The 14,392-nt window shown below is 42.5% G+C and overlaps 1 protein-coding gene across 3 annotated transcripts in view; it reads left to right on the forward strand.

Annotated features, from left to right (window-relative positions):
* The window catches only part of khdc4 (KH domain containing 4, pre-mRNA splicing factor), a 14,458-nt gene extending 4,901 nt beyond the window's left edge, over positions 1-9,557 (forward strand). Inside the window, exons 4-14 of one of the 3 annotated variants that reach the window (XM_060870976.1) lie at positions 5,133-5,212; positions 5,695-5,747; positions 5,968-6,080; positions 6,328-6,585; positions 6,662-6,719; positions 7,095-7,285; positions 7,380-7,571; positions 8,128-8,243; positions 8,421-8,506; positions 9,002-9,052; positions 9,119-9,557. In XM_060870976.1, coding sequence (XP_060726959.1) covers positions 5,133-5,212; positions 5,695-5,747; positions 5,968-6,080; positions 6,328-6,585; positions 6,662-6,719; positions 7,095-7,285; positions 7,380-7,571; positions 8,128-8,243; positions 8,421-8,506; positions 9,002-9,052; positions 9,119-9,219 — 1,299 coding nt within the window. In that variant the 3' untranslated portion in view covers positions 9,220-9,557. The other 2 variants (XM_060870975.1, XM_060870977.1) reach the window with 2 other exon arrangements.
* Positions 9,558-14,392: the final 4,835 nt, after the last annotated feature.

The raw sequence follows: 14,392 nt of genomic DNA on the forward strand, positions 1-14,392 counted from the left end.
AGACACGCTGTCCTGTTATAGGAGACACGCTGTCCTGTTATAGGAGACACGCTGTCCTGTTATAGGAGACACGCTGTCCTGTTATAGGAGACACGCTGTCCTGTTATAGGAGACACGCTGTCCTGTTATAGGAGACACGCTGTCCTGTTATAGGAGACACACTTCCTTGGTATAGAAACACTTTTTTTGATATATAAACACACTTCCTTGGTATAGGAGACACACTGTCCTGGTATAGGAGACACACTTCCTTGTTATAGGAGACATACTTCCTTGTTATAGGAGACACACTACCTTGTTATAGGAGACACATTGGATAAACTGTTATGAAGCCACACTTGATAGACTGTTATAGGAGAGACACTCGTTACACTGTTATAGGAGAGGTACTACCCTGTTATAGGAGACACACTGTCCTGTTATAGGAGACACACTGTCCTGTTATAGGAGACACACTGTCCTGTTATAGGAGACACACTGTCCTGTTATAGGAGACACACTTCCTTGGTATAGGAGACACACTTCCTTGGTATAGGAGACACACTGTCCTGGTATAGGAGACACACTGTCCTGGTATAGGAGACACACTGTCCTGGTATAGGAGACACACTGTCCTGGTATAGGAGACACACTGTCCTGGTATAGGAGACACACTGTCCTGGTATAGGAGACACACTGTCCTGTTATAGGAGACACACTGTCCTGTTATAGGAGACACACTGTCCTGTTATAGGAGACACACTGTCCTGTTATAGGAGACACACTGTCCTGTTATAGGAGACACATTGGATAAACTGTTATGAAGCCACACTTGATAGACTGTTATAGGAGAGACACTCGTTACACTGTTATAGGAGAGGTACTACCCTGTTATAGGAGACACACTGCCCTGTTATAGGAGACACACTGTCCTGTTATAGGAGACACACTGTCCTGTTATAGGAGACACACTGTCCTGTTATAGGAGACACACTGTCCTGTTATAGGAGACACACTTCCTTGGTATAGGAGACACACTTCCATGGTATAGGAGACACACTTCCTTGGTATAGGAGACACACTGTCCTGGTATAGGAGACACACTTCCTTGTTATAGGAGACATACTTCCTTGTTATAGGAGACACACTTCCTTGTTATAGGAGACACACTACCTTGTTATAGGAGACACATTGGATAAACTGTTATGAAGCCACACTTGATAGACTGTTATAGGAGAGACACTCGTTACACTGTTATAGGAGAGGTACTACCCTGTTATAGGAGACACACTGCCCTGTTATAGGAGACACACTGTCCTGTTATAGGAGACACACTGTCCTGTTATAGGAGACACACTGTCCTGTTATAGGAGACACACTGTCCTGTTATAGGAGACACACTGTCCTGTTATAGGAGACACACTGTCCTGTTATAGGAGACACACTTCCTTGGTATAGGAGACACACTTCCATGGTATAGGAGACACACTTCCTTGGTATAGGAGACACACTGTCCTGGTATAGGAGACACACTGTCCTGGTATAGGAGACACACTGTCCTGGTATAGGAGACACACTGTCCTGGTATAGGAGACACACTGTCCTGGTATAGGAGACACACTTCCTTGGTATAGAAACACTTTTTTGGTATAGGAGACACATTGGCTAAACTGTTATAGAAGCCACACCTGATAGACTGTTATAGGAGAAACACTCGCTACACCGTTATAGGAGAGACACTCGCTACACCGTTATAGGAGAGACACTCGCTACACCGTTATAGGAGAGACACTCGCTACACCGTTATAGGAGAGACACATTACACAATCTGGTTCGCTTACATTTATGCCATTTTGGCAGTCGCCCTCAAACGAATCAGGTTTATTGGACAAGTGTGTTGACACACACAAGGAATTTGATTCCAGCTGTTTGTGACTCTCAAAAGTAGACATAAATAACACTATTTTATACATTTAGCTTGGACTATACAAGACAAAACAAAACAGACGATGTGAGACAATATAGACAGTTTGTACGATATATGCAGCAACAGTAGTGTGTGTAACATATACTGATGAAATGATGACTGAGTTCTGATAATGCAGTACTTGTAGATATGAAGTAGGGAATGTAATTATGGTGAGTTGTTAATCAGGGTGATTGCCTGGGGCAAGAAACTGTGCCTGTCAGTTTTAGTAATCAAAAAAGTTCTGTAGTGCCTGTCAGAAGTGGAGGAGCTGAAAGAGGTTGTGTCCAGGGTGCAAAGGGTCACTAGTGATTATTCCTGCCTGGTTTCTGGTTCTTGTATCATACAAGTCCCTGGGGGGTGGGCAGGGGGGCACCAATTATTTTTTCTGCTGTTTTTACTGTGCGTTGCAGTCTGTTCCTGTCCTGTTTTTTTGCTGCTCCAAACCAGATGGTGATGGATGTGCACAGGACAGATTCAGTGACTGCAGTGTAGAACTGCATCAACAGCTTCTGTGGCACACCAGACTTTATTAATTGACGTAGAAAGTACATCCTCTGCTGGGCCTTTTTGATAATGGATTTTATGTTGCACACCCATTTGAGGTCTTGGGGAATGCTAGTGCCCAGAAACTTGAAGGGCTCCACAGATGACACAGGGCTGTTGGATATTGTGAGAGGGAGTAGTGTTCTGTTCTAAAGTCCACTATCATCTCCACAGTTTTGTGGGTGTTTAGCTCTAGGCTATTCTGACTGCACCATAGCACCAGCCGCTTCACCTCCTGCTGGTATGCAGACTCGTCGCCATCTTGGATGAGTCCGATGAGCGTAGTATCTTCTGCAAATTTCAGGAGTTTAACAGTTTGGTCACTTGAGGTGCAGTCATTAGTATAGAGGGAGAATAGCAATAGGGAGAGGACACATCCCTATGGAGCGCCAGTGCTGACTATCTGAATACTGGAGGTAACACCTCCCAGTCTCACCTGTTGTTTCCTGCCTCTCAGGAAGCTGGTGATCCACTGACAGGTGGCAGGGGGTATAGTGAGCTTTAGGAGTTTGGTTTGGAGAATTTATGGAATTATTGTATTAAAAACCTAACTGAAGTCGACAAACAGAATTCGGGCAGAAAGTAGTGCAGCCCAATGTTGACTGTGTCACAGGTCCCCTGTTATTGGAGACGCACTCCCCTGTTATTGGAGACACACTCCCCTGTTATTGGAGACGCACTCCCCGGTTATTGGAGACGCACTCCCCGGTTATTGGAGTCGCACTCCCCGGTTATTGGAGTCGCACTCCCCGGTTATTGGAGTCGCACTCCCCGGTTATTGGAGTCGCACTCCCCGGTTATTGGAGACGCACTCCCCGGTTATTGGAGACGCACTCCCCTGTTATTGGAGACGCTCTCCCCTGTTATTGGAGACGCACTCCCCTGTTATTGGAGACGCACTCCCCGGTTATTGGAGACGCACTCCCCGGTTATTGGAGACGCACTCCCCGGTTATTGGAGACGCACTCCCCGGTTATTGGAGATGCACTCCCCGGTTATTGGAGACGCACTCTCCGGTTATTGGAGACGCACTCCCCGGTTATTGGAGACGCACTCCCCGGTTATTGGAGACGCACTCCCCGGTTATTGGAGACGCACTCCCCGGTTATTGGAGACGCACTCCCCGGTTATTGGAGACGCACTCCCCGGTTATTGGAGACGCACTCCCCGGTTATTGGAGACGCATTCCACTGTTATAGTAGAGACAGTACCCTGTTATAGTAGAAACAGTAGAGACAGCACCCTGTTATAGTAGAGACAGTACCCTGTTATAGAAGAGACAGTAGAGACAGTATCCTGTTATAGTAGACATTGGCTACACTGTTGTAGGAGAGACACTCGATATACTGTTATAGGAGAGACAGTTGCTACATTGTTATTGGAGACACACTACACTGTTAAAAGACAGACAGTTGCTGCACTGTTATAGGAGACACACTACACTGATATAGGACAGACAGTCGCTACACTGTTATGGGAGACACACTACACTGTTATACTAGACCCTAAACTTTTATGGAGAGAACCTTGCTACACTGTTATAGAACAGACAGTCGCTACACTTTTGTAGAGGACACTACGCTGTTATAGGAGAAACACTTGCTACACTATTGTAGAAGACACACTACCCTGTTATAGGAGAGACACTTGCTACACTGTTATAGGAGAGATACCCACAACACTGTTGTAGGAGACACTCTCTACACTGTTTATAACTCCCTCCAAGCACACACAGACACAAGCGGTTCTCCAAAAACTGATTTATTTGAAGACTGGTCTCCAAATCCACCGTGAAAACTAAACAATATTAACAACAAAATAATCACATTAACTTGACAAAAAGTGAAATCAAATGCAAAGTGACATTTTACAGACATAATACAGAAAATAAAGCAAATACCTCGTTGGCTGCATGCTATGAGAAAGAGTCTTTAATTCTTCCTTATGACCATTCAAGTCCTTTTTGACTGGAACAAACTTTTCATCGGAGCATACAAAATGTCCGTCCTTGCCCTAGCCCTTAATGACTAGAAGTCTTACTTCAGTTAAGCATTTAAGCACACTCTTGAAACGAGGTGTCAAAATAAAAGTCCCACAACATACATTAAATTAAATAATACATAAAAGTCTAAACAACAAACACAGCTTAAATTCTCAATGAAATTGTTATCAAAAAGTAAACAAATAAAATGACATTATAGCAGCAGTTACACTGTTATAGGAGAGATGCTGGCTACACCGTTGAGGGATGACAGTGGCTTCACCATTATAGGAGAGACATTGGCTACACTGTTCTAGAAGACACTTGCTATACGGTTATAGGAGAGACACATTACAAAATCTGGTTCACTTTCATTTATGGCACTTTGGCAGTCACAGTCATACAGAGCAACTTACATTTTATCTCTTTATTATACAACTGAGCAATTGAGGTTAAAGGCCTTGTTAAAAACCTTCCGATCAATGGTCCAATGCCTTAACCACTAAGATACCTCATCTCCCCTTTATTCTACACATCTGGCTACTAGATTTTTGTTTTGAACACATCCTAGAGTATGCTTCTTGTTTGGTGATGTTTATATGATACTTCTTAAACTCTGTTTTTTTGTGTGTGTGCATGTATGTGTCTGTGTGAATGTAGATCAGCAGGGTGAGTGGGGCTGCAGTGTCCACTAGAGGGCGCTACATGACTGCAGAGGAGAAAGCTAAAGCTCTGCCCAGGTATAGAATTTCAGTGACCGGGTTAGGGTTAGCCACAGTAGTGTTCACATTTAGACACACAACGTCTAAACATCACAGCATTAGCTCTGCTTTGCTCATTTTTGTACATGATCAGATCGGGATTAATTATACTCACACTGCGTTCACACTATCTGCCACTGAGTCACCTGTGTTGTTTATAGTGTGGATTAACCATTAATGTATTGTTGTATGTTGTATGTAACCATTTTGTTGTGGTCATTTTAGTATTTTTTTTTCAAGTTGGATGAAAAAAAGTGTAAACACTATTGAGCCATACTAGCACCAATTAAATAACAGACAAAGCATTGAAATCAGTTGTTTGTGGAAACTTTGTAATAGATTTGATTAGCAGAGTGAGCTGCCTTGCTAGCCATTGCAGCAGTTAATAAACAGTAAATGAGAAGTTATTCATAGTTAATTTCTAAGTTAAGAAAACTATTGTGATTTCTTTGTTTCCATAGCGACCGTCCACTCTACCTTCATGTTCAAGGCCAAACCAGAGAGCTTGTGGACAGTAAGTTCACTGTGTTTATGTGTGTGGGGAGATGGTGCATGATGGTGTTACTACTTATTTAGTTTGATGACTGTTGTTGGCTAGGGTTAGGGTTAGGGTTGCTAACCCTAGGGTTGCTTGATTAGCTAAAGATGTTTTATTAGATGTTTTGTCGGATAATATTGTATAACGTTCTTAGCAAAAGAAAATGTGTCAGATTGAACTGTGTGTATTTTTATAGAGGCTGTAAACAGGATTAAGGAACTCATCACTAATGGAGTGGTTAAAGCGGCAGTGTCTCAGCCCCCTCCTGCCATACTGCCTCCTACAGGACCCAAACCTCACTGCACTGGGGTAACACACACACACACACACACACAGACAAATGTAGCTAGTGGCCTTCAAGTGGCCTCTAATTGTACCTAGATATCTTACTGTCCCAAAGCAGTTACCCTGTAGGTTAACTGCTTTGGGACAGTAAGATATCTAGGTACAATTTGACACCTACAGAACAAGGTATTTAAATTTGGGTCACAACTTTAGTGTAGAGGAGGTGAGACAGATATGTAACTGCCTCGCTCACTTTTCGTGGTTCTATCAGGTGAAGGTGTTTGTGGGATTGGACCATGCGCTTCCTGGTTTCTCTGTGAAGGAGAGGGTGGAGGGACCGCACTGTTCTTACTTACAGCACATTCAGAATGAGACAGGAGCCAAGCTATTTCTGCGGGGTCAAAGGTCAGGCTGCATTGAGCCAGCATCTGGGAGAGAGGCCTTCGAGCCTATGCACATCTATGTCAGTCACCCAAAGCCAGAGGGTATCACTGCTGCTAAGACTTTGTGTGAAAACCTGCTGCAGACGGTAGGTACACAAGCACATACACACTCACAACAGTGATGTTCTGTTGAGCTCACAGGTTGATGTGTTGTGTTTTCAGGTACATGCAGAGTATTCTCGCTACCTGAGTGAGATGAGTGCTGTGATGCCCACACAAGGTAATCATTCATCACCAGCATCATCGTCATCAACCTCATCATCATAACCATTATTGTTACCATTCTTATCACGACAAATGGGGGAATGGGCATTTGCAGCATTACTCTCAGATACCGATATCATTCCAGTGTTTTTAGTTACACAGTGGTACACTGAGACAGATGATTTGATCATCACCACCTTCATCGCTATCAAACCATCATCATAAACCTTCATTTTCATATAAACTTTAGAATTATAACCTTCAACATAATCATAATCTATAGTAATAATAACATTAGTGATATAATAGTAATATCCCTAACCCTAACATTATTTATCAGGCTCCATGCTGTTATAATTGTGTTTGAATATAATGTGTGTCTATATTTTAGGTTTCCTTCCTCCTCCTGGTGTAAATGGTATGCCCCATTTTTACCCACCTACTGTGCCTCCTGCAGCCCCGGCACCCACTCTTTACCCCCTTCCCCCTCTGACAGTAGTACCTACTACAGCACCAGAACCCACAGTGCCCCCTACTGCGCCGTACCACATCACACACCCACTTGCAGCTAATCTCACACAGGTAAGTCCCTCCCTCCTCATCTCTAATGTGTTCAGCTAACTTATTAACTGGTATTGTTCTGTTCAGTCAGATCAGTTCTTCTTTTTCTGTTTAGAACCTCACACCAGCAGTATACCCACTTGTGGCTCCACCCCAACATACGATTCCATCTCCAGTCAAACCTGAGGCTCCGCCTACTTCCAAGCCTGTGTCTCAGACAAAATCTGTGGCTCCGGCCCCTGCCCAGAAACGACGCTTCACTGAGGAAGTGCCTGAGGAGAGTGATAACAGCCTCCTAGGATATCAGGTAAATACCTCATCTCACTGTCTCACACACTGTCTGTTTGTCTCTTACATAGTTCATCTCAGTTTTATTTTCTTCCTTTTTTTTGAAACCTAACCCTTTCCTTTTATCTTTCTTTTTCTATCTCATTCTCTCACTGCCTAGCTTCTTATCTCACTCTGATACTTCATCTTCTGTTTCTATGTCTCTCAAGCTGTTCAAGTCCTTGCTTCTCCGTTTCATATTCTCATGCCCTATACTGTCCTCGTACTGCTTTTATGAACAGGTCTATAAACCATAACAATATTTCTACATTTTATTTATATGTTATCACACTTTATAAGTCCTGGTGAGTAAACACACACACACACCACAACAAAGACACACATATGTAAAAACACACTCACACACTCTACTAGAGGACTGACATGTGGTTAGTGTGGCTTCTGTACATTATTCACATACAAGGTGTGAAAGCGTAGACGTGTGAATTTAACTCTGTGTGCGTGTGCCTGCCTTTATGTGTGTTGCGTGAGTGTTGCGTGGGTGTTAATGGAATTGTGTGTTTTTCTGCTCATAGCATGGACCCATTCATGTGACTAATTTAGGTTCAGGCTTCTCAGTGACCAGCCCTGAGACTGTAGGACCCCAACACAACATTTCTGCTTCCTGTGGGGAGAGACAGGAAAGAGACAGGTACACACAATACAGTCTTTCCATGTTTTATGTTAGGAAGGAGAGATTAATCTAAGTCAATAGGAGAGAGACGGGGACCTGAGTGGGACAGAAAAGAAGATAAGAGAGACTCTAGAAAGTGGAGATGGTTGAGAGAAATTCAGACGTGTGATGTAATGTGTGTTCATCTCTATACAGTAGGCAGATGATGCTGGCTCTACCCCCACCATTGAGCAGTGGAATTCGAGAACAGAAGAGTGAAGAGCGACTGCATGGCTCCCTGGGTAAGACAAACAAACACACATACACACATCATATATCTGATACAAGCGATATATAAGGCATTGTGTTTTTGTGGACTCTCAGAAGCCCCCTTTCCTTCTCTGATTGGCTGGTGGATTCGTCACCCACTCTAACGGATGGCTCGTGCGCGTGCACGTGTGTGTAGACGTGAGGCTAACTGTGCTCTCTCTTGTGTTTGTGTGTTTTCTCTCTCTCTTTGTGTTTTTCTGTTTCATGACCCATGATGTGATGTGGTGGGGGTTGGGCCACCTTCCCTTCTACTTCCTGACTGGATGGCTTCAACATTGTCCCCCCACCAAACCAACCAATGAAAACTCTTCTTCATTCATCACCACTGCTGCTGGTCAACAACCTGTGTGTGTATGTGTGTTGCATTGGTTATTTGTTATTATGCGTGCTGGTTCTCTCCTTCTCTCTCTCTCTCTCTCTCTCTCTCTCTCTCTCTCTCTCTCTCTCTCTGTTTGTCTGTCTCTCAGCTCCTCAGATAAAGCGCATCAGGATGGGGTTGGTATCATACTCTGGTGATTCTTCTGATGAAGAGGAGGAGCTTGTATCTCAGAACATGGGTGAAGCCAGTGTGGTTGGCTCCTCCCCTTCAACATGGGCTGCTGGGACTTTCAGATGCACTGCCCCTTCTCAGCCACACCCCAAAACACAGACCACACAGTCAATGCCTTTCTGGATGGCGCCATGAAAGGGAGTAACACACACACGCACGCACGCACATCCTTCTGGCCGGAGCTTATGTTTCATCAGCCAGATGTGTGCCAGCTAACTCGTTTGTAATTGGTTGATCAAATATAACAAATGTAGTTCCCCCTTTCTTGAACCAGAGACATCTGATACATGGCAACATCAATACACTACACTTTTGTTCCTCTCTGCTCTTAAGCTTGCATTGAGCAGGCAAACTGGTTCTTTAATGTTAGAGGAAATGATGTAACAGACAGGAACTTATGTACAGGTGTAATGTAATGAACTGGACAACAGAGTTTTTTTTTCTCCGAATAAATTGCCATCTCTTAAAACCGATTGGTTGTTTTGCGTGTAATAAACTTATTTTGTTCATGGTTGATGTATTACAAGTTTTGATGTTCAACATACACCCATAGTGTGAGTGATGTGAGAAAGTTTGTGGGTTTTTCTTCTGATAAGTAGTGAGCCCAAGTGGTCAAGCATCGACTGTAATTACTAAAAAAAAAGTTGACACTAAAGACAGTATGGTATTTTGCGAGCCAACAACATGCAATTAACATGTTTTCTGCTTCTTTAATAAGTGGTGTGTACCTGAGAGGCGAGGCTGAGAAAAATAATGTATTTTAATTCAATTCAATTTATTTGTATAGCACTTCACATTGTCTCAAAGCAGCTTTATGGAAGCATAGAAACAAAGAAACCAAAAAAAAATAATAAAAATAAATACAGAAATTTAAAGTTTAAAATGAAGTTACCATATATCTCTAACATCAAAGCCTCCAGGTGATCCAGTGGCAGGATCCTGCGCTCTCGTTACCATGGTCCGGGTTCAATTCCCAGGCAGGGCAGTAAACCCAGCCACTGGAGAGTTAACTCTCAGTTCCAGTCCTGAGCCTGAATAAAAATGGGAGGGTTGCGTCAGTAAGGGCAAGCGGCATAAAACCTGTGCCAAATCTAATATGTGGACCACGTGATCCACTTTGCCGATCCCGAACAGGGAGTAGCAGAAAGAGAAAAACAAAAATATATATATATATATATATATATATATATGTATATATATATATATATATGTATGTATGTATATGTGTCTAACATCTATTTCTAATGATCAAGCCGGAGGCGATGGTGGCAAAGAAAGACTCCCTGAGATGATATGAGAAAGAAACCTTGAGATGAACCATATCATCTCCCTGAGATGATATGTGAAAGAAACCTTGAGATGAAACCCATTCTCATTTGGGTGACACTGGAAAGGAAAAATGTAAATGTAAATAATGTCATTTCTATAACAGTTTATTATAGTGCAACTGAGAGCTCCTGAGGAACTAATGGATCTGTGCAAATTCTGAGTTCACCATGTACCCAACTCTAATTCCTTCCTGCCAAAGTCTTTAAATGATTGCTGATAAAGACCAGACCATACAGCTGACTGACGCAACAATGATTCAAAGAAGGCATGACAGTCTCCGGGCAGCTTCATCCACAGCAATCCCATGAGTGACTATGAAGATTAATCCCGGCAAGGTGGTTACTGGACGACGAGTCTCCAACCAGGGGTAGAATGTCAGGATTGACAAAGTAGGTATGTAAGAAGAGATGATCAGACTGGGAACTCAGAACACTGGGAGCTCGGTAATGGCATGTATAGCTCGACAGAGAGAGAGAGGGGGGAAAAAATGTTAGGTATGGTTGTAATAAGGTGATGGACAATGTACATTATGTGCAAAGTGCAGACAGGGAGTCCAGCAAGATAGCAAAACTAAAAGGGAGAGCCAGAAGGTGACATATATGAGAGCTTCCTAGAACATGAACCATCCCACCACTCCACAGTCTGTAAACCTGTGTGACTTATGAGGCTGGTAAACCGACAGCATCCAGACATCCCAGCTTACCAAACTTTCTATGCCCATGAAGCCTCCAGATCTGCTGCTTTAACTAAAAAAATAAAATCATAAAAAGCTAGACTAAACAAATGTGTTGTTAGCGTGGACATAAACACTAAGACTGAGTCCCAAACACTAATTGGAAGGCTGTTCTATAACTGAGAGTCTCTGTAAGAAAAAGCTCTGCCTCGTAGTCTTTTGTACACAAGGAACTACCAAATAGCGTGCACCTTTTGATCAAAGTAGGCATGATGGATCAAAAAAAAACAAAAGATCACTCAAGTACTGTGGCGTGCAACCACTAAGTGCTTCATAGGTTAGTAATAGTATTTTATTTTATGAGAAGTTTGACTGGGAGCCATTGCAATGTGGATAAGATGGGGTGATGTGCTCATATCTTCTGGTTCTAATTAGGACACTAATTACTGCGTTCTGGACCAACTGGAGCATATTTATGCTCCTACTTCAACATCCAGACAGTAAAGCATTACAATAATCCAACTTGGAGGTAACAAATGCATGAACTTGTATCATATTTCTTATCTTAGCAATATGTCTGAGATAAAAGAAGGCTACCCTTGTGATATTATTTATGTGAGCTTCAAATGAGAGACTGTTGTCAATAATCACACCAAGGTCCAGAGTTACTCTGTAATCAGAAAGCTTACTTATGGCTGCCTGTGGACTTAGCAAAAGCAATTCTGTCATGAATTAATCACGAGTTAAGCAGAAGGAAGTTAGTAAACATCCACTGTCTGATGTCCTTCACAAAATCTTCAATCTTATTAGGCTGGTGACTCACATCTATATGTTAGCTGAAACATATAGCAGCATGTCATCAGCATAACAGTAGAAGCTAATACCATGTTTACGAATAATTGCACCAAGTGGTAGTATATAATAGCCATAGCCATGTGTGCTGCTGACTGAGGAGCGATAAGGGCCCGGCCACTAATAAAGAGTTCCTAAATGCCCTTGAATGTTCTATGACCACCCTGGCAAAGTCTGGTGGGACCCCAACTTCAACAGGCATTTGAACCGGTCAGGGAGAGAAGGAAACCGAAGAGCAGAGCCACCCTGTCCCGGGACATACCGACGAGCCCATGCCCACTGCCTCGGAGCTATAAACAATGGCTGGCCGGATGCGAGCTGCACACCACCACCTCCAAAGCCCCCTGCCGGCCCGTACTATCACGTGCGTGCTATGCCCGCTCAGTACCTGCCGCACAGGTTAAAATCCAGGTTCGTATGGGGGAATGGCCAGTGCTCCTGGACCTCATCCCTGACCTCCCTGTTCTTTGCTGGGGAGACTATTTGACTAAGGGTAACGTTCTGTCTCTCTATGTTATTTTGCAAACTTCTCATAAGGAAAGGAAGTCCAATCTGGATGCTGCTGAGCTTTGTCCATGCTCCGGGAAGGAAACTGAAAAAGGCCACCTGCTCACCCCACTGCTGCAGGCTGGACTGAATCCTTCCTTTGGGCCTGAAGGCCTCCCCTTGGACATTATAAGTAGACTCCTTCCTATTTTGAACCGCCACTATTGCTAAAAGAAAACTTAATAAGTTCACATTGGTGATTGTTCTGCACTCACATTTCCCAACTCTGCGCTATTTTCCATGTTCCACTCTCAAAGATCTTGCAATTCATATAGGTTTGACTGATCTTAAACATTTGATTACCTTTCATATCAATACACCTAGGACAAACCGCAGTCCCTCTGATGCAAAGTCACTTATAATGTCTTTGAAGTCAAGCTGTCTATTTATCTGGCTTTCAATTGAAAGTCAGGCAAAGCTATTAAACCTCTCTTGAGTTTGGGGAGACCTCAGAGTGTTCTCTCTGGAGCTGTGTCATGTAGATTAAATTCAGTAGGTCAAGAGACAACTGACAGTCTGCAAATGATGTGTTATACACAGAGCTAAGATGCCTCACTTCACTCTCAAAGCCTGATATAAGGTGCAGAGGGAATATGTGGCAAGATGATTTATTTTCTTTATTTTAGCTGGAACATCTTTTACTTTGCCAGATATATTTGCCCCATTCCCAAAACCGTGTACCATGCCTTATAATATAGGTTGTCTCCTCTTCACTTGATTCCTTATCTGTTTCCTGCAAATAGATAGCTTTCTATTGCAGTCAGATATTGCATATGTGCTTTCATTAAGTTTTGTAATAGTACATATTTTGTTTAGCTTATCCTTGAGAGTACCTTTCCAATATGCCCTGTGACTGCTGATGGTAGGCACATCCAAATCTCTGTTTTACTTTCAGCTGTTGTTGCACATGTTTCATGGGGGCATGTGGTAGCCTAGTGGTTAAGCTGTTGAGCTACCAATTGGAAGGTTGTGAGTTCAATCCCAGGTCCACCAAGCTGCCACTGTTGGGACGAAGGCCATTAACCCTCAATTACTCAGTTGTATAAAAAAATGAGATAATGTAAGTCGCTCTGGATAAGGGTGTCTGCCAAATGATGTAAATGTAATGTTTCATGTCTTTTTGTGATATATTCTGAATATATCTTGGCACACTTTGCACTGGGCTGACCGTGTGATACAATTTGTTTATGACCTAATTTATGACCTTGTCTTCTTTTGGCCTATACACTCTTTCTCTTTTGTTCTGATAAACATGAGTCTAGGCACTACGTAACAAACTCATCAAACCATCAGTAAATGGGAGTTGGGGGTGGGGGGTCTAGGATAACTAGGACAGAATAATATATCTTTCTTCTATGTAAATACTCCCTATTAGTCTCAGTATTCTTGGAATAGTTTTGCTATTCAGTCACTCTCACTATGTGTTCTTTTGATACTCTCTTCCCTGATATCAGCTCAATGATTATGCAGCAGCATGATTTAAGACTTCTCCAAGTAAACCTGAAAATTCTGGATCAAAGTAGAATCATTATCTGAGCTGTTTTCTACGCTAGATAGCAATGCATCTACCATTGCCTGCATGTGACCAGTAACCATTTTTTTTTTTTTTTTTTTTTCATTTTTAAGAAAGCAGAAATAACAGAAAAATAAACTTCTCTTACAATCATTGCCCCCATAAACACCAAATTCCTTCACCCAACCCAACACACTACAGGACTTTTATAGAAAGATATACAGTGGGTACGGAAAGTATTCAGACCCCTTTACATTTTTCACTCTTTGTTTAATTGCAGCCATTTGCTAAAATTATAAAAGTTTATTTTATTTCTCATTAATGTACACTCAGCACCCCATCTTGACAGAAAAAAAAAAAAAGAAAGTAGACATTTTTGCAAATTTATTAAAACC

The sequence above is a fragment of the Tachysurus vachellii genome, chromosome 5 (genome assembly GCF_030014155.1).
Source record: "Tachysurus vachellii isolate PV-2020 chromosome 5, HZAU_Pvac_v1, whole genome shotgun sequence".
Lineage (NCBI taxonomy): Eukaryota > Metazoa > Chordata > Actinopteri > Siluriformes > Bagridae > Tachysurus > Tachysurus vachellii.